We start from the raw sequence: 18,750 nt of genomic DNA, 5'->3' as shown, positions 1-18,750 counted from the left end.
AACTCAAAAACCAAAGCATTTAGAGCAAATCTGACGCGGGGTAAAATTGATTATCAGGTCAAGATCTAATGCCCTGAAATTTTCAGATGAATCGGACAATCTGTTGTTGGTTTTTTTACCCCCTATGTTCTATTTTTAGTCATGGTGGCCATCATGGTTTGATGGCCAGGTCTTCGGACACATTTTTATCGAGCCTTCGACTTTAGTCGAAAAAGCAAGACTAAGCGATCCTACATTCTGTAGTCGTCGTCGTCGTCGGCGGCGGCGGCGGCGGCGGCGGCGTCCACAAATATTCACTCTGTGGTTAAAGTTTTTGAAATTTTAATAACTTTTTTAAACTATGCTGAATTTCTACCAAACTTGGACAGAAGCTTGTTTATGATCATAAGAAAGTATCCAGAAGTAAATTTTGTAAAAATTAAATTCCATTATTTCCCTATTTTACTTATAAATGGACTTAGTTGTTCTGCCAGAAAACATTACATTCACTCTGTTGTTAAATTTTAATAACTTTCATTCTGGGTATTTAGTTTAAAAATTGTGTGGCGTGACCCGTCCAACCAACCAAGATGGCTGCCATGGCTAAAATAGAACATAGAGGGGAAATGTAGATTTTGGCTTATATCTCTGACACCAAAGCATTTAGAGCAAATCTGACTAGGTAAAATTGTTGATCAGGTCAAGATCTATCTGCCCTGAAATTTTCAGACAAATCAGACAACCTGTTGTTGGTGCCCCCAAATTAGTAATTTTAAGGAAATTTTGCAGATTTTGGTTATTATCTTGAATATTATTATAGATAGAGATAAACTGTTTACAGCAATAATGTTCAGCAAAGTAAGATTTACAAATAAGTCAACATGACCGAAATGGTCAATTGACCCCCTAAGGAGTTATTGTCCTTTATAGTCAATTTTCAACAATTTTTATAAAATTTGTAAATTTTTACTACTGGGCCAAGTTCATTATAGATAGAGATAATTGTAAGCAGCAAGGATGTTCAGTAAAGTAAGATGTACAAACATATCACCATCACCAAAATACAATTTTGTGATGAATCCATCTGCTTCCTTTGTTTAATAGTCACATAGACCAAGGTGAGCGACACAGGCTCTTTAGAGCCTCTAGTTTATATATCTCGTAGCTAGTGCCCAGACCTGCCAACTATCCTGATTTTCGCGGTATCATCCCGATTTTTATCCCTCAACCCGAATCCCGATATCGGGATCGTAAAACTAGTCAAAATCCCGATTTTCACCAAATATACCTGAAAAAATTATTGTTTACCGATTTTGAAGTTTTATTTGATCAATTTTAAAAAATCTATAATTTTACCTGGGGACATATTATGACAAGTTAACGACCCTCCGCTAATCAACAGTCACAACAGGTGTCATAATTAGTGGTTTTATGTAATCAGATTACCTAATGGGTCGTAACAGTCCTCAAAATTAATTTGTATACACAAATTTGGTCAAACAGCCTTTCAATTTTAATCAATTTATCATACAAGCACAATTTGCAACATTTGCCGTAGTTCTACAACAAAATCATAATTAATTGAAAGATGAGAACTGTAATAAACTCTCACGAAAACATCGTTTATCTTGAAATCCGTTAAATTTTTAAAACCAGACGTTGTGTGTCTGTTGATTTAAAATCGATGCCATTTTGTATTCACTTCTACTGTGTTACTGTATAAGCCTCCGCCGGTAAGAGCACCTCTGAATACAAAGAAAGATAACTCAAATTTTATCCATTTTCTCATTGATACTGATAAGACCATAAGTAAGACTAAATCAAAATCTGTCTTCATCCTTCTAACTTTAGGACATGTAGTTTTAGGTCTTTTGAGTCAAGGTTCATAGATAAGAAGGTCTTTGGAGGGGGAAGGGGGGGGGGTCTACTTTGAATCCTTTATTTTTAATGCCATTTTTCTCTATTCTTCAGTTATTTTGTCAATTTTATTATTTAATAGTACAAGAATCATGCAAATAAAAGAAATCAAGGCCTACAAGCTCATCATTAGTATACCAAAAGAAAAGAGAAGAGAACTTAGACTATTTTAGGAGTAAAAAACAATGCACACAGAAACGTCGCTAAAATTGTAACCCTTAAAAATCTGGTCATGCGCTAAATCCCCCATGGAGATTTTCAAAAGTTGGCAGGTCTGAGTGCCCCTTTAAGCAATTATCAATCAAACGAATATATGTACAAGAAATGATAAAAATGCATTTCAAGGAAGTCCCAAATAACAGTAGAAAATTCAATAAAAAAATAATAATAAAAACAAGAGGCTCTCAAGAGCCTGAATTGCTCACCTTAAATATTTTGCAATCAGACAACCCGTTGTTGGGTTGCTGCCCCTGAATTGGTAATTTTAAGGAAATTTTGCTGTTTTTGGTTATTTTCTTGAATATTATTATAGATAGAGATAAACTGTAAACAGCAATAAGGCCACAATTAAAAATAATTCAGTTTGCCCAAACCCGACCCATGATGACTGGGTGTGGGTAGGTAGGTAGGCAAATTCTTTTTTTTTTTTATTTTATCCGAATTTGCATGAAAATATTAAAAAATCTTAAAACAGTATATCTTTTTTTTCTCTGTCAAACCTTTGTAGAGACAACCAAAAGCCATGAATTTAAAACCTCTATAAATAAATTAGTCTACTTTATGATTTGTATCCTGAGATGTTTATAACCCTGACAATTGCTAACTGTGTGAAAGGGCTGTTGGATTTGTGAAGTGATTTTCAACAGTTCCATCAACACGATGTTTGTGTAAAAAAAATATCAGCTGATTATGTAATGATTAAATTTGTTTGCAGTTTTTAAATTCTATTTCTATTAAAATAGATTAAATGTCCTAAAATATTTATATGAATTTTTATCTACCATCCTTAGTTTGTGTCTTTTTTATGTTTTGAAAACAAATTTATAGTTTACATTATCACACAGGTAAACTAATTTGGCTATAGTATAAATAGATCAAAGCATGTTCTGTAGAATCTGCAAACTAAAAACGTATTTGTTATAATTTTATTTCTTTAAATAATCAAGTTTAAATTTTTGAAATAATCATTATTGATAAAATGTAATTGCACAAAGTTAACATTTTCTGAAGACTTTATTTTTAGGTCATGGTTCTAGGGGCTTCCTCACTGGCAAATTGTATAAAAATCCAATATGGCGTCCATAACATGTTTTTACTTTTGCACATGTGAAAAAATATTTCTGACAAAAGTCAGATTTCTTTTGTCAAAAGGGATTTATATTTATATTGCAATAAATTATTCAAAAGAAGTTACATTCAGTTAAGATTATATTTCTGATTCTGTGAGCCATTATAGTTTTATCAAATTCTCCCAAACAGCAACGTACTGACTGTCTAATGAGACTTGTAAATTTGAACTATTTGAATAAAAGGGCATCTAATTTACATGATAAAGGAAGATTATAATTAAAGACAACAATTTATCAAGAAATAATTCCTTTTTATTCAGTAAAAACAATATCTTCTTGCAAGATTGTAAATTCGCAACTTCCGGATCCATTTCCTGTCAGAATAACATTGAAAATATTCGATTGCACATGGTTTTGAACAAATCTACCTGAATATTCTTATCAGATATTCGATAACACGATGAAATTAACATTGAGCATATAGGTAAGGGTTTGGTAGTACAAACAACTACAGCGTAAAAAAACTGTGCCACTTCACTTGTTTTACTTCTTTACGTTCGTTAAATCAGAAGATAAAAACAGAGAACATCGAATATCGATTAACTGCGTCTCTTATACGCTTTCTTTAAATCTTATTCACAATTCCTTTCAAACGCAAAGACGACAAACATTAAGTTTTGTACGATGACGGAGCGGACCCAAAATAAATCAAAAAAAAAAAAAAATTCTTCCAAAAAATGTCAAAAAAAGAATTTGAGTCAGAGGGTTTATTTTGGGTCGGTCGCGTTTGGGCAAACATACAATCTTTTTATTTTGGCCTAATGTTCAGCAAAGTAAGATTTACAAATAAGTCAACATGACCGAAATGGTCAGTTGACCCCTTTAGGAGTTATTGCCCTTTATAGTCAATTTTTAACCATTTTTAGCTCACGTGGCCCGAAGGGCCGTGTGAGCTTTTCCCATCACTTTGCGTCCAGCGTCTGGCGTCGTTGCATCCGGCGTTGTTGTTAACTTTTACAAAAATCTTCTCCTCTGAAACTGCTGGGCCAAATTAAACCAAACTTGTCCACAATCATCATTGGGGTATCTAGTTTAAAAAATGTGTCCGGTGACCCGGCCAACCTACCAAGATGGCAGCCATGGCTAAAAATAGAACATAGGGGTAAAATGCAGTTTTTGGCTTATAACTCAAAAACCAAAGCATTTAGAGCAAATCTGGCATGGGGTAATATTGTTCATCAGGTCAAGATCTATCTGCCCTGAAATTTTCAGATGAATCGGACATTTCGTTGTTAGGTTGCTGCCCCTGAAATGGTAATTTTAAGGAAATTTTGCTGTTTTTGGTTATTATCTTGAATATTATCATAGATAGAGATAAACTGTAAACAGCAATAATGTACAGCAAAGTAAGAACTAAAAATAAGTCAGTATGACCACAATAGTCAATTGACCCCCTAAGGAGTTATTGCCCTTCATAGTCAATTTTTAACAATTTTCTTAAAATTTGAAGATTTTCAATAACATTTTCCACAGAAAGTACTGTTATAGATAGAGATAATTGTAAGCAGCAAGAATGTTTAGTAAAGTAAGATCTACAAACACATCACCATCACCAAAACCGATTTTGTCATGAATCCATCTGTGTCCATTGTTTAATATTCACATAGACCAAGGTGAGCGACACAGGCTCTTTAGAGCCTCTAGTTTAAAAGTAATGCTTTATGGCGGTTAGAACCAACACTTCTACTGTTTGCTACAGAAGTTGCTTGCTCATTGCTTTGTTCACTCACTGGAGTATCTTCATGATCATCATTATCAAGCTTCGAGTTACCTCCTGATCGACTTTCCTCATAAGACTCATGCCCTTGATTCACAGGATTATCGCTGTCTAGTTCAGAGTCACCTGCCTGACTTCCTAATTCAGATTCATGTCCTTCTACTTCATTGTCACTTACACCTTGTTCACTGTCTGACTGATTGTTGGCATGCGAGTCTTCCTCTTCATCACTATCATAATAAAGGACTTCATGCTCAGTCTTATTCTTGTTCAAGTTTTGAGTTTTTAGACTTTCTTTCAATGTTACCCTCTTTTCCTGTTGTTTGTTTTTCTTATCTTTTTGTTCATCAATATCTCTTAAAATCCTACATTCATGCACTCTTACATAAGTTCCTCCATATCTTATAAACACAACAACATTGTCCTGTCCAATAACTGTACCAGGTCCTTTCCATTGATTGTCTCTAAGAAAGTATACTTTATCTCCATTTCTGAATTTCTCACCTGAGGGACGAACCTGCTTTCGAAGAGCTAGCCTAATTTTCTCTGAGGATTCTGATGCTACAAATGCTTTCCTTGCCTCGTGAAGACCAACTAATAGTTTTCCCATTGTTTTACTCATTTTTTCTCCTTCAAGAGCTGGAGGTTTATTGACTAGTGTTGATGGCAGGTTAGGGTTTCTTCCAAACACAATTTGATAAGGACTGTAACCATACACATTTACAAGACTATTTTTGGCATTCACAGCCCAGCTAATTGCAGTTTCCCAAGATAGATTTGACCTTTCTCTGACTTGGTTTACTGTTTCAGTTAGAGTTGCATTATGTCGTTCTACAATTCCATTTGACCAGGGACTGTATCCTGCTGTTGTCTTAACTGACATGATTAGATTTTCAGCCATATCACGAAAAAATTGAGAATTGAATTCCCCACAATTGTCAGTGTATACTCCATCTTCAAGAGCACCATATACACTAACCCATATCTGCATGAATTTGTCAACAACTAACTATGAGTCTTTTCTCCTGATAATAGCTGCTGCACTCAAACGGCTAAACAAGTCAATTATGTGCAAATAGTAGAAATTGTGATCAATCTCATGTAAATCCATAGCAACAATTTGGTTAAAATCATTTGCATGTGAAAATCCCACTATTGGCTTTGGTTTCGGACGTTGGTACTTGAAACAGACAATGCACTTTGAGCAAACATCATTCACTATTGCCTTTGTATCTGAGTCAACTGAGCCTGCACTTTTCAATAGAGATAACAACTTTTCAGATGAGGCAGGACCAAATTGTTTATACAGTTTTGATATAATATCCTTCTTTCTTTTCTTAGAGAATCCAGAATCTACCTTCAGGATTTCCTCCTCACTCACTACAGAATCGGTCTGCCCAGTTCTTCTGTCTTTGATGTTTATGCAATAATGACCATTTGAGGTGAAATGAACATCAACTGGTTTTCCAAACATTGTCACTTTATCATTATGGAGATCAAGAACTGTTTGTGCTCTTTTCAAAGAATCTTTGCTCAATAATAGAGGTATTTCACAGTCAACTACTTCTGTGTCTATGTAACATTTTAAAGACCCAATTGTGGCAGGTAACTTCACGGACTGATAAGAATGTACTGTTTTACCTCACCAAATTTGAAAGGTGTATTACTTTCCTTGCATTTTATTTCTTCATTAGCAGAGTCGAAAGTGTCTAAAAACTGATATAACCATTTTGTCCCGCAAACTGTTTTGGTACATGCTGTATCTACAACTGCAGCATTAAATGCCTCAGCTACAAATATTTCTTGAGGTATAATGTTTTGTTGAGAAGTTGTAATTAGAGTTATGTTTACAGTTTCGGATGTGTCTGTTTGTTTCTCTGTCAGTTTAATATCATAAGTTTTATGTGGACAATCCCTGAACCAGTGATATTTTGAATCACAGCATCTACAACGAGATATGCTTCCATTTATAGTTGGATTAAGTCGGGATTGAGTATTTCTTTGATCAAATGATCTATTCATGCGATTGCGAGCACCAAATCTCCTTGAACTACGCCCTCTATCAAAACAATGTTCTCCTACAAATGCAGATTCTTCTTTAACAGTAACTATATCATTATCACTCTGTGATTTTGATGCAAATATCCTATTAAGGGCTGCCTTCATGGTTTCAAACTTTAAATCAGAACATGCAGTTAAAGCTAAATGTTGATCACTTTCACCAAGTCCTGCATTATCTAGGAGTTTAAATGCTAATATTGCATCAGGAAGTGGCATGTCATATTTCTTGTATTTGTTATACTTCTGTTCAAACTCAATTATATAGTCACACATTTTAATCGATGTCTCCCTGTGATACTTATCAAAAGCTGTATATGCTGCATAAGCTTGATCTGTCTTGTCCTTTTCAAACAATTTATCTAATTCTATTATCAATTTGTCAACTCCTTCATCAACATTCAAATCTTCTGGTGTTATTTCTAAAGCTACTTCTCTTGGCTTCCCTTGTAACGACAGTGCAAGTGCTAGGCCTCTCTTCTTTTTGTCCAAATCTGTAACCAGTTGCCACATCTTCACTTCATTTTTCCATTGCTGATATGACTTCTCCTTTGTCAAGCTTGGTGGGTTCTTGTAACTCAGAGCCGTCGCCATCTCGCCAGATGAGCTCTACTACTGTTAAATGGCTATAAATGACTGAAGTGTTCTTTGTACAACTTTAATCTAAACCCACCAAGTCACTGTAAATACAAAGATACATACAAATAGAACTAAAGACTGTATAGATTAAACTATGATATCTAAACTACTAAACTAAATAGTTAACACAAAGACCCTATAAGTATTAATGAATATTAATGCAATCGGCTACCAATGATGGTGCCCAATTAATTTCTAAATTGCCAATGTGAATAACATGATAATCTTATTACGGGTATCTGGAAATTTGAACATTTTTAACTTATTCAATTCAAACTCTTGTGTGATAAGGATGTTAGTTTCTCATACTGGTACTATCTAGACCCATCATAATTCACAGAACCAGTTTTGCTTTGTTCTTTCTGTATAATTTGTCATCTTCTAGTAACAGTGCAAGCAGTCAAGCCTGTAAAAAGTAAGTCTCCCTGATTTTAAAGGGATATAAATTTGGATGGGGAATGGTGGTAAAGAAAAGTTGAAATTTTACTAACTCAAAGCACTACTGAAGAATACATGTTTACTTGTCCTTCATGTATTTTGCTAGCCTTGTGCAACAGGACAAGTGTTACTGTTGAATAGTTATCAAAGGTACAAAGTTTTTGAAATTTAATACGGCAGATGCGCGTTTGTTCTCATCAGTGATGCTCAGATCAAAATATTTAAAGATGAAGAGCATTGACTCATAAATCCAAAAAATTGTGCCAAATAAGCCTAAGGTAATCTATGCCTAGGATAAGAAAATCCTTAGTATTTAGAATAATTCATACTTTTGCAAACATTAAGTTTATAAAAAAAATGATCATATATTTCATATTCATGTCAACACCAACGTGGCATGGACCCAGTGTCGAACCCTGAGTCTGACTGAATATTCAGAATAAATATAAGTATAAGTTCAATTCAATTTGACTGTGCAAATAGCACAGTTTCAGTAAGAAAGAAGCCAGTTTCTGTCAGAAAGGAGGTTTATATAAAAGCTGTTATTTGGGTGAGCTGACCAGTATTTTGGGTGAGTTGACACTTAAGCTCAAATAGATGTTATTTAGACTCTAATAGAAATTTCATTTATTTTGCAGTATCAGAGAGAATATCTTACAAATCTTACTGCAGGAATCAGAGTAAGTTACTTAAAAAAAATCTATATTAAAAATTAAAAACCAATTGTTTCAACCAGAAAAAAAAATCGATTTTGATACAAAAATATTAAAATTCCGCTTAAAATGTCAGTTCCAGTGTTAAATATAGCTGATTTAAAAATATATGGTTTCCACTACAAAAAAGTCATCATGATCATAATGGTCAGTTGACCCCTTAAGGAGTTATTGCACTTTATAGTCAATTTTTATCAATTTTTCGTAAATTTTTGTTATCTTTTACAAAAATCTACTCCTGAAACTACCAAGACAAATTTAACCAAACTTGTCCACAATCATCATGAAGGCATCTAGTTTAAAATATGTGTCTGATGATCCTGCCTGTGAACCAAGATGGCCGACATGGCTTAATATAATACATGGGGTAAAATTTCCAAATTAATCGAAACTTGTTGAAGATTCAGATTAGAATTTTATTGAGCAATAGATGACTTAAAAGGCTTACACAAGAGAACGGAAGTTCGTAACTACCAAAGGTCATTCTTTAGATAATGGATGATCTGAATTGTAGTATAGGGAGGGAGCTGGCCCAACAGCTTGGGAGGGCGTGTAAGCCCTAAGTCATCTATTGCTATATAAAATTCTCATCAATCTTCAACAAGCTTCGATTAATTTGGAAATTTTATTGAATAATAGATGACTTAGAGTCTTCCACGAGACTTTAGAGTTCTACATTCTAGATCATTCATACCAGGATGTATGAGTAAGCAAATTCTTGATAATAATAAAAATTCTAATAATGTACAATCAATTGAGCATATTGTACACCCGGTTCACTGGCAACCATTTTTCCTATAATTTTAGCAAAATTTCGAATAGTTATTTCCTTAGAATGCAATGCATCAAAACATAGATCCTGTAAATTTGAAATTCTTTCTTGTGTCAGTCTAAATGTCATATTTCCAGAACTAATTATAAATCCTAAAAGTGTTATTTCTTTTGTTGGTGTAAACACAGATTTCTTTGGGTGTACTGTAAAACCTAAACTGTCAACTATTATGATTCCACAGTATGTTTTACATTGCTCTGACAGTCTTCATAAGTGCGTGCTATAAGTAAGCTATCATCTATGTAAGGGACATTTATATGACCCATTTTTTGCAAAAAAGAATATACTGGTTTTAGTAATTTTGTAAAAATTCTTGGACTTGTTGATAAATTAATCCCTGTGGTAATACACAAAATTGATAAGCGATATTATTCCACATAAATTTTAGATATTTGCAGTCTTGTTCATGAACTGGTACACTTAAATAACTGTCTTTTAAATCAATCGATGCAAAGTAATCATTTTGTTGTATGGTTGTTAAAGCTCGAACCAATGCTTCCATTTTAAAATGAATTTTTGACACACTTTCAATGAAGTTTTTCAAGTTCAATATCATTCGAATTGTATTGTCTTTCTTAGGGCGAATAAATATATTAGAAAAATATTCCTCTTTTTCTCTTTTCAATACTAGCCTAACAATACCTTTTTTCAAGAACTTATTAACTTCCATTGTGATCAACTTGTTTTCTTGTTCATTAAATACAATTGGAGATGGTCTAAAATTTTGTTTTGGGATTTCATCTAGTTCAATTTTGTATCCCTTCACTGCATTTGATATAAAAGCATTACTTGTTAACTTTTCCCATTTTTTTACAAATTAAAGATTTTGATTTGCCTCCTGTAAAATTGTCTACTGTGTTTATCACTGTTATATTATCACTTACACTTAACGTTTGTCTTTGTTGTGAAATTTGGCCTTAATCTTCTTGTTCTTGTTGCCCTTCTGTCCATTTACTTGTCCAGAAGTTTTTGCATGCTTTGGTTGGAAATAGGGTGGTTTTTGCCATGGAGGTCCTGGACATTTCTCCACTCTGCGTCCCTCTAAAAAAAGTCATTAAAGCTTAGTTTATTTATCCTCCTGTCCCATTTTTCAAGGCCTTCCAATTTTGTGTCTAAATTGTTCCCAAAAAGGTACTCTGTAACTGGTGTGTCCACATCTGTTACCCTCCTATATTTAATAGGAACTCCTGGCGTTATTAGCTGTTTGCGTTTTCTATTTGAGGTATATATCCCATGGGTTAACATTTTAAACATGTCTTTTGTTGTTTTTTTGACCTCATGCATGTCCCCTCCAGATTTCATTACATTTAAGGACTTGACTACCATTAGTAGAGTAGTTGTCATGCATTTTTGCACATTTTGTAGTGCCAAATCTGGGTCCCTTTGCTTCTTACTCTTGAACCCTCTCCAAATCTCTTTGTTTACTTTGGGAACCTGAAGTCCTTTACAGTTTTCTGGAACTAAATACTGTTCATCTAATTTTGTTAGTGTCTCTGTTTTCATTGGCTTATTTATAGCCTGGTCCACTAATTTGGCCATCTGATTATCAATACTGTCCCCAAATTTCTTCCGTTCTTCATACATTTTTTCTAGTTTAGTCTAGAAATGCCTTATTCTCCGCATTGCCATTAGCGTCAACAATATCATCAATATTTAACTCATCATCGTCATCGTCGGAAATATCTTCCAGTCTATTATCCGACAGATCACTTTGATTGTTATTGTTTATAAGGTTAACCTCATTGTCATCTTTATCCTTTTATGTATTAGTGTTTGATTTTGTCTTATGAACATTTTTCTGCTTAACCGCATCCTGCACAGTAAGCATATTTGCAGCCAAATTGGCAATGATCTCTGTATGAGATTCTATCTGCCTTTTGTCTTATGAACATTTTTCTGCGTAACCGCATCCTGCACAGTAAGCATATTTGCAGCCAAATTTGCAATGATCTCTGTATGAGATTCTATCTGCCTTTTGTCTTATGAACATTTTTCTGCTTAACCGCATCCTGCACAGTAAGCATATTTGCAGCCAAATTGGCAATGATCTCTGTATGAGATTCTATCTGCCTTTTGTCTTATGAACATTTTTCTGCGTAACCGCATCCTGCACAGTAAGCATATTTGCAGCCAAATGGGCAATGATCTCTGTATGAGATTCTATTTGCCATTTGTTGACATCGGCCATGTTCGATATTTTATCCCACAATGCTTGCATTGTAAGGTCATTTCCGGTTGACCTTTCCCCAATATTATTAATATCACTTGGTCCTGTTTCATCAACATCTTGTTGCACAGGCCTTTGAGGCGTTTCACTGGCTTTCACAGTTTTTACTCGATGAATCTCACGAGTCCTTTTCTTTATTGCATCTATCATTTCCTCATTTGGAGGAGAATTGTCCATCTTGGACGTGTGGCCTTGTTCGGCCGTCGCCATTGTAGCGTAACTGTTTTCATAAATAAATCCAATAAATTCTTCTGTTTAGAAGTACATCCACACGTAAAATTCACTTCAAAAGAAATACTGTTAGCTCCTGCACTAAATATACTGTTTTCCTACACATACGAAACTCTTAATTAGGTAATTTTTGTAAAAAACTTTGGAGATTTGCTTTTAAGAATTGACCAATGGCGTCACATGACCGTAATGATGTTTGGTAGTTACGAACTTCCATTCTCTCTTGGAAGCCTCTAAGTCATCTATTGTTCAATAAAATGCAGTTTCTGGCTAATATCTCAGAAACCAAAGCATTTAGAGCAAATCTGACAAGGATAAATTTATCCGATAAGTTAGGTCTGTCTGCCCTGAAATTTGTAGACCAATCAGGCAACCCGTTGTTGGGTTGCTGCCACTGATTTGGTGATTTTAAGAAAATTTTGCAGCTTTTGGTTATTATTTTAAATATTATTATAGATACAGATAAACTGTAAACAGCAATAATGTACAGCAAAGTAAGACCTACAAATAAGTCAGCATGATCAAAATGGTCAATTGACCCCTTAGCATGTTAAGGAGATATTGCCCTTTATAGTCAATTTTCGACAATTTTCATAAATTTTGTAAATTTTGTAAATTTTTACGAAATACTCTACTGGGCCAAGTTAAATATAGATAGAGATAATTGTAAGCAGCAAGAATGTTCAATAAAGTAAGATTTACAAACACAGCACCATCACCTAAACACAATTTTGTCATGAATCCATCTGTGTCCTTTGTTTATGATATGCACATAGACCAGGGTGAGCGACACAGGCTCTTTATAGCCTCTAGTTTAGGTCCCTTATTCCTGAACATTTTAGGAAATTACCCCCAAACTCAATCCCAGTCTTCCTTTTGTTATATGGAACGTTGTGGTACAATTTCAGAGATCCATACACTTTATACACAAGTTTTTATTGGGAAACTACAGAAATGCTTATTGTTGGCCCCTCTTTACCCCTTAATCCTAAATTGTTAGTACCATGTATTAATTTTGAATTTTCATATATATTGAGTTATATTTTTTACGGTTTCTATGTTGATTCTATTAAAACATTGACAAATAGATTTTTAAAATTTTTTTTAAAAATAATTTTGTTTATATATATATATGTACTTGTATCATTGTTTGTTATGCATTGTAAAGCGCTTAGAGTAAATGTTTATTTAGATAAGCGCTATATAAGTAATGTAAATAATAATATTAATAAAAATAATAATAATATATCCCCTAAAATTAATCCCAACCTTCTGGTAAAAATTTCCTCATGGGTCTTAATAAGCTGCGCTCAGCGATGCATTTTATTATACATATGCCAAAGACAGGAAGTATTATTGTTTACGAATGTCTGTCCATCCATCCGTCTGTCCATATATACAGTCTGTGCCAAAACCTTTCCAGCTTCCTAGTTTGACTCAGAATTTTTAATATTTTACTTCTAAAAGTAAATAAAATTTCTCAATATTTTCCCTAGCAAGAATCAATTTTTCACAAGACTTGAGCATAGGACTAGTGGCTAATGGCACAGCCTGTTTGTCTGTTCCTCTTTCTGTCATCACTTTACACAAGAAATCAAATTGGATTTAATTAATTCCCACTGGGAATAAAACTTATATATGGGCTAAGACAGAAGGCATTAACCCAACTATAATCACTGTAGCAGAAGGGGCATTAAATTTTACCCACGATAGGTTGAGATCTATCCGCCCTGAGATTTCTAGACGAATCAGAAAAACTGTTGGATTGCTGCCCCTGAATTGGTATTTTAGGAAATTATGCAGATTTTATACGACCGCAAAAATTAAAAAATATTTTGGTCGTATATTGGTATCACGTCATCGTCGTCATCGTACGAAGACAGATTGTTTCCAGTTAATAACTTTTGAATAAGTAAAAAGAAATCAATAAAATTTTAACACAATGTTTATAACCACAAAAGTAAGCTTGGGATTGATTTCAATTGTTCTGATATTGTACCACAATGTGTAATACCATAAATAGAAGGTTGGGATTTATTTTAAGGGGTTATTGGGCAAACAGTCCAGGAATTAAGGGCCAAAAAGGGGCCAAAACAAGCATTTTTCTGGTTTCAAGACAATAACTTGTGTGTAACTGTATGGATCTCTCTGACATTGTACCACAAGTTTTCATATAACACAGGGAATCAGTTTGGGGTTAATTTTTCCGAATATGTAGGAATAAGGGGCAAAAAAGGGCCAAAAAGAAGCATTTTTCTAGTTTACAGACAATAACTTGTGTTAAGTGTATGGATCTCTATAATTTTTATACGACCGCAAAATTTGAAAAATTTTTCGTCGTATATTGCTATCCCGTTGGCGTCTTCGTCGTCGTCCGAATACTTTTAGTTTTCGCACTCTAACTTTAGTAAAAGTGAATGGAAATCTATGAAATTTTAACACAAGGTTTATGACCACAAAAGGAAGGTTGGTATTGATTTTGGGAGTTTTGGTCCCAACATTTTAGGAATTAGGGGCCAAAAAGGGCCCAAATAAGCATTTTCTTGGTTTTCGCACTATAACTTTAGTTTAAGTTAATAGAAATCTATGAAATTTTGACACAAGGTTTATGACCACAAAAGAACGGTTGGGATTGATTATGGGAGTTTTGGTTTCAACAGTTTAGGAATTAGGGGCCAAAAAAGGGCCCAAATAAGCATTATTCTTGGTTTTCGCACAATAACTTTAGTTTAAGTTAATAGAAATCTATGAAATTTAAACACAAGGTTTATGACCATAAAAGGAAGGTTGGTATTGATTTTGGGAGTTTTGGTCCCAACAGAATAAGGGGCCCAAAGGGTCCAAAATTAAACTTTCTTTGATTTCATCAAAATTGAATGATTGGGGTTCTTTGATATGCCGAATCTAACTGTCATGACTGTGTATGTAGATTCTTAACTTTTGGTCCCGTTTTCAAATTGGTCTACATTAAGGTCCAAAGGGTCCAAAATTAAACTTAGTTTGATTTTGACAAAAAATGAATCAGTTAGGTTCTTTGATATGCTGAATCTAAAAATGTACTTAGATTCTTGATTATTGGCCCAGTTTTCAAGTTGGTCCAAATCGGGGTCCAAAATTAAACTTTGTTTGATTTCATCAAAAATTGAATAAATGGGGTTCTTTGATATACCAAATCTATCTGTGTATGTAGATTCTTCATTTTTGGTCCTGTTTTCAAATTGGTCTACACTAAAGTCCAAAGGGTCCAAAATTAAACTTAGTCTGATTTTAACAAAAATTGAAATCTTGGGGTTCTTTGATATGCTGAATCCAAAAATGTACTTAGATTTTTTTATTATGGGCCCAGTTTTCAAGTTGGTCCAAATCAGGATCCAAAATTATTATATTAAGTATTGTGCAATAGCAAGTCTTTTCAATTGCACAGTATTGCACAATGGCAAGAAATATCTAATTGCACAATATTGTGAAATAGCAATTTTTTTTTTAATTGGAGTTATCTTTCTTTGTCCAGAATCAACTTAAATCTTTGTTATATACAATATACAATGTATATTCACTTTTTACTACCAACTGATAAATTAAAATAATCTTTACCATTCAGTGATAACAAGCAGTTTTTTTTACATCTTAATATTTTATGATGTATTTAAATGAGTAGTTATTGTTGCAAACTCCATTAGAAATTTTAATTGAGATTAGTTTTGGAATAAGGGAAAGGGGGATGTGATTAAAAAAATTGGGTTCAATTTTTCTCATTTGAAATTTCATAAATAAAAAAGAAAATTTCTTCAAACATTTTTTTGAGAGGATTAATATTCAACAGCATAGTGAATTGCTCTAAGAGAAAACAAAAATTTTAAGTTCATTAGAACACATTCATTATGTGTCAGAAACCTATGCTGTGTCAACTATTTAATCACAATCCAAATTTAGAGCTGAATCCAGCTTGAATGTTGTGTCCATACTTGCCCCAACCGTTCAGGGTTCAACCTCTGCGGTCGTATAAAGCTACGCCCTGCGGAGCATCTGGTTTACAAGAAGGTTCAATACCACTAAAGGAAGGTTGGGATTGATTTAGGGGGTTACGGTCCCAATAGTTTAGGAATTAGGGAACAAAAAGGGGGCCCAAAACAATCGTTTTTGTAGTTTTCAAACAATAACTTATGTTTAAGTGCATGAATGGACAATTAACACAATTTAAAAGCAGTGTAAGGGAGGTAATTCTAAAACATTTAACATACAATGTTGGGTATGTTCGGATTTACCTCCCTGACACTACTTGTATATTATGTATAAAGAAATGTTAGGTTTTGGACTAATTGCAAAAAAGGGGTGGTGGGTGGTAGTTGTTGTAAATTTTTTTTCTTCAAATTTCTCAAATTCTAAATTGATGAAAAGTTAAAAGAAAAAATCTTTAATTGCACAATATTGTGCAATAGATTTGTATGATCTTGACATTTGTTTTGTGTTAGAAACTCATTTTATGTAAATAATTTGATCGCAATCCAAATTCAGAGCTGTTTCAAGCTTGAATGTTGTGTCCATACTTGCCCCAACTGTTCAGCCTTCAGGGTTTGACTTCTGCGGTTGCATAAAGCTGTGCCCTGCGGAGCACTTGGTTGGTTATTATCTTGAATATTATTATAGATAGAGATAAACTGTAACAGCAAAAATGTTCGACAAAGTAAGATTTACAAACAGGTCAACATGACCATAATTGTCAATTGAGCCTTTAAGGAGTTATTGCCCTGTTAATATAGTAAATTTTGAACAATTTTTCATAAATTTTTGAAATCTTTTACAAAAGCCTTATCCTTTGAAACTACTGGGCCAAATTTAATCAAACTTGGCCACAATCATCATTAAGGTATCTTGTTTAAAAAATGTTTCCGATGACCCGCCCGCCAACCAATATGGCTGACATGGCCAAAGGTAGAATATAGGGGTAAAATGCATTTTGTGACTTTGAAACTAAAGCATTTAAAGCAAATCTGACATCAGATTGAAATGTTTATCAGGTTTTTATTGATCTGCCCTGTTGTTTCAGGACAATAACTTTAGTATAAGTAAATAGGAATCTATGAAATTTAAACAAACGGTTTATAACCACTTAAGGAGGGTTGGGATTGAGAGGACCCAAATTAGCATTTTTCTAGTTTAATGTATTGCAGAAAAGCAAAATAAATAAAGCCTAAAGGGGGGTTTTGTTTGTCATTTTTATTTGACCTAAAAAATTAAACTTTTTTCAGTCGTTTTTTTGGTATCACATAGTCATCATCGTAAACATGTACTTAGATTTTTGATTATGGGCCCAGTTTTCAAGTTGGTCCAAATCAGGGTCCAAAATTTAACTTTGTTTGATTTCATCACAAATTGAATATATGTGGTTCTTTGATATGCTGAATCTAACCATGTATTTAGATTTTTTGATATTTGGGCCCTTTTATGAAATTGGTCCACAATGAGTTCTAAAGGGTCCAAAATTGAATTTTATTTGATTTCATCTGAAATTGATTAATTGGGGTTCTTTGATATATATGCTGAATCTAACCATGTATTTAGTTTTTGGATATTGGACCATAATAGGTAAATTTCCAATTTAATTTTTTTAAGTTCAATATACGTCTGGCGTACTAAATTATAATCCTGGAACTATTGATAACTACTTCGACCAAATTCATTCTGTGTCAGAAACCTATTCTGTGTCAACAATTTAATCACAATCCAAATTCAGAGCTGTACCAAGCTTGAATGTTGTGTCCATACTTATCCCAACTGTTCAGGGTTTTGACCTCTGCGGTTGTATCAAGCTGCCCCCCGCAGAGCATCTGGTATATTTTTATGCCCCACCTACGATAGTAGAGGGGCATTATGTTTTCTGGTCTGTGCCTCCGTCTGTCTGTGCGTTCGTGCGTCCATGCGTCCGTTCGTCCGTTCAGGTTAAAGTTTTTGGTCAAGGAAGTTTTTAATGAAGCTGAAGTCCAATCAACTTGAAACTTAGTACACTTGTTGCTTATAATATGATCTTTCTGATTTTAAAGCCAAATTAAACTTTTGACCCCAATTTCACGGTCCACTGAACATAGAAAATGAAAGTGGGAGTTTCAGGTTAAAGTTTTTGGTCAAGGTAGTTTTTGATGAAGCTGAAGTCCAATCAACTTGAAACTTAGTACACTTGTTGCTTATGATATGATCCTTTTAATTTTAAAACCAAATTAGACTTTTGACCCCAATTTCACGGTCCACTGAACATAGAAAATGAAAGGGGGAGTTTCAGGTTGGTGTTTTTGGTCAAGGTAGTTTTGATGAAGCTGAAGTCCAGTCAACTTGAAACTTAGTACACTTGTTGCTTATGATATGATCTTTTTAATTTTAAAGCCAAATTAGACTTTTAACCCCAATTTCACGGTTCACTAAACATAGAAAATGAAAGTGGGAGTTTCAGGTTAAAGTTTTTGGTCAAGGTAGTTTTTGATGAAATTGAAGTCCAATCAACTTGAAACTTAGTACATATGTTCCCTATAGTATAATCTTTCTAATTTTAATGCCAAATTAGATTATTACCCAATTTTCACAGTCCATGGAACAGTGTACTTTGGACACATTCCTTGTTAGACTTATTTAAAGGGTAATTATGGTTGCAAATTCCA

General features: G+C 33.8%; 1 protein-coding gene across 7 annotated transcripts in view; it reads left to right on the top strand.

The window, feature by feature from the left end:
* The window catches only part of LOC143079718 (importin-4-like), a 343,997-nt gene that overhangs the window by 41,331 nt on the left and 283,916 nt on the right, over window positions 1-18,750 (top strand). For 6 of the 7 annotated variants that reach the window (XM_076255254.1, XM_076255258.1, XM_076255257.1 and 3 more), the window contains one exon: window positions 8,736-8,777. The exons of the other annotated variant lie outside the window; for it this stretch is intronic. In XM_076255254.1, coding sequence (XP_076111369.1) covers window positions 8,736-8,777 — 42 coding nt within the window. The remainder of the gene's footprint in view (window positions 1-8,735; window positions 8,778-18,750) is intronic. 7 annotated transcript variants of the gene reach the window in all.

This window comes from Mytilus galloprovincialis, chromosome 6, assembly GCF_965363235.1.
Source record: "Mytilus galloprovincialis chromosome 6, xbMytGall1.hap1.1, whole genome shotgun sequence".
Classification (NCBI taxonomy): Eukaryota; Metazoa; Mollusca; class Bivalvia; order Mytilida; family Mytilidae; genus Mytilus; species Mytilus galloprovincialis.
The sequence above is the reverse complement of the archived record's forward strand: the minus strand, read 5'-3'. Positions and strand labels throughout refer to the sequence as shown.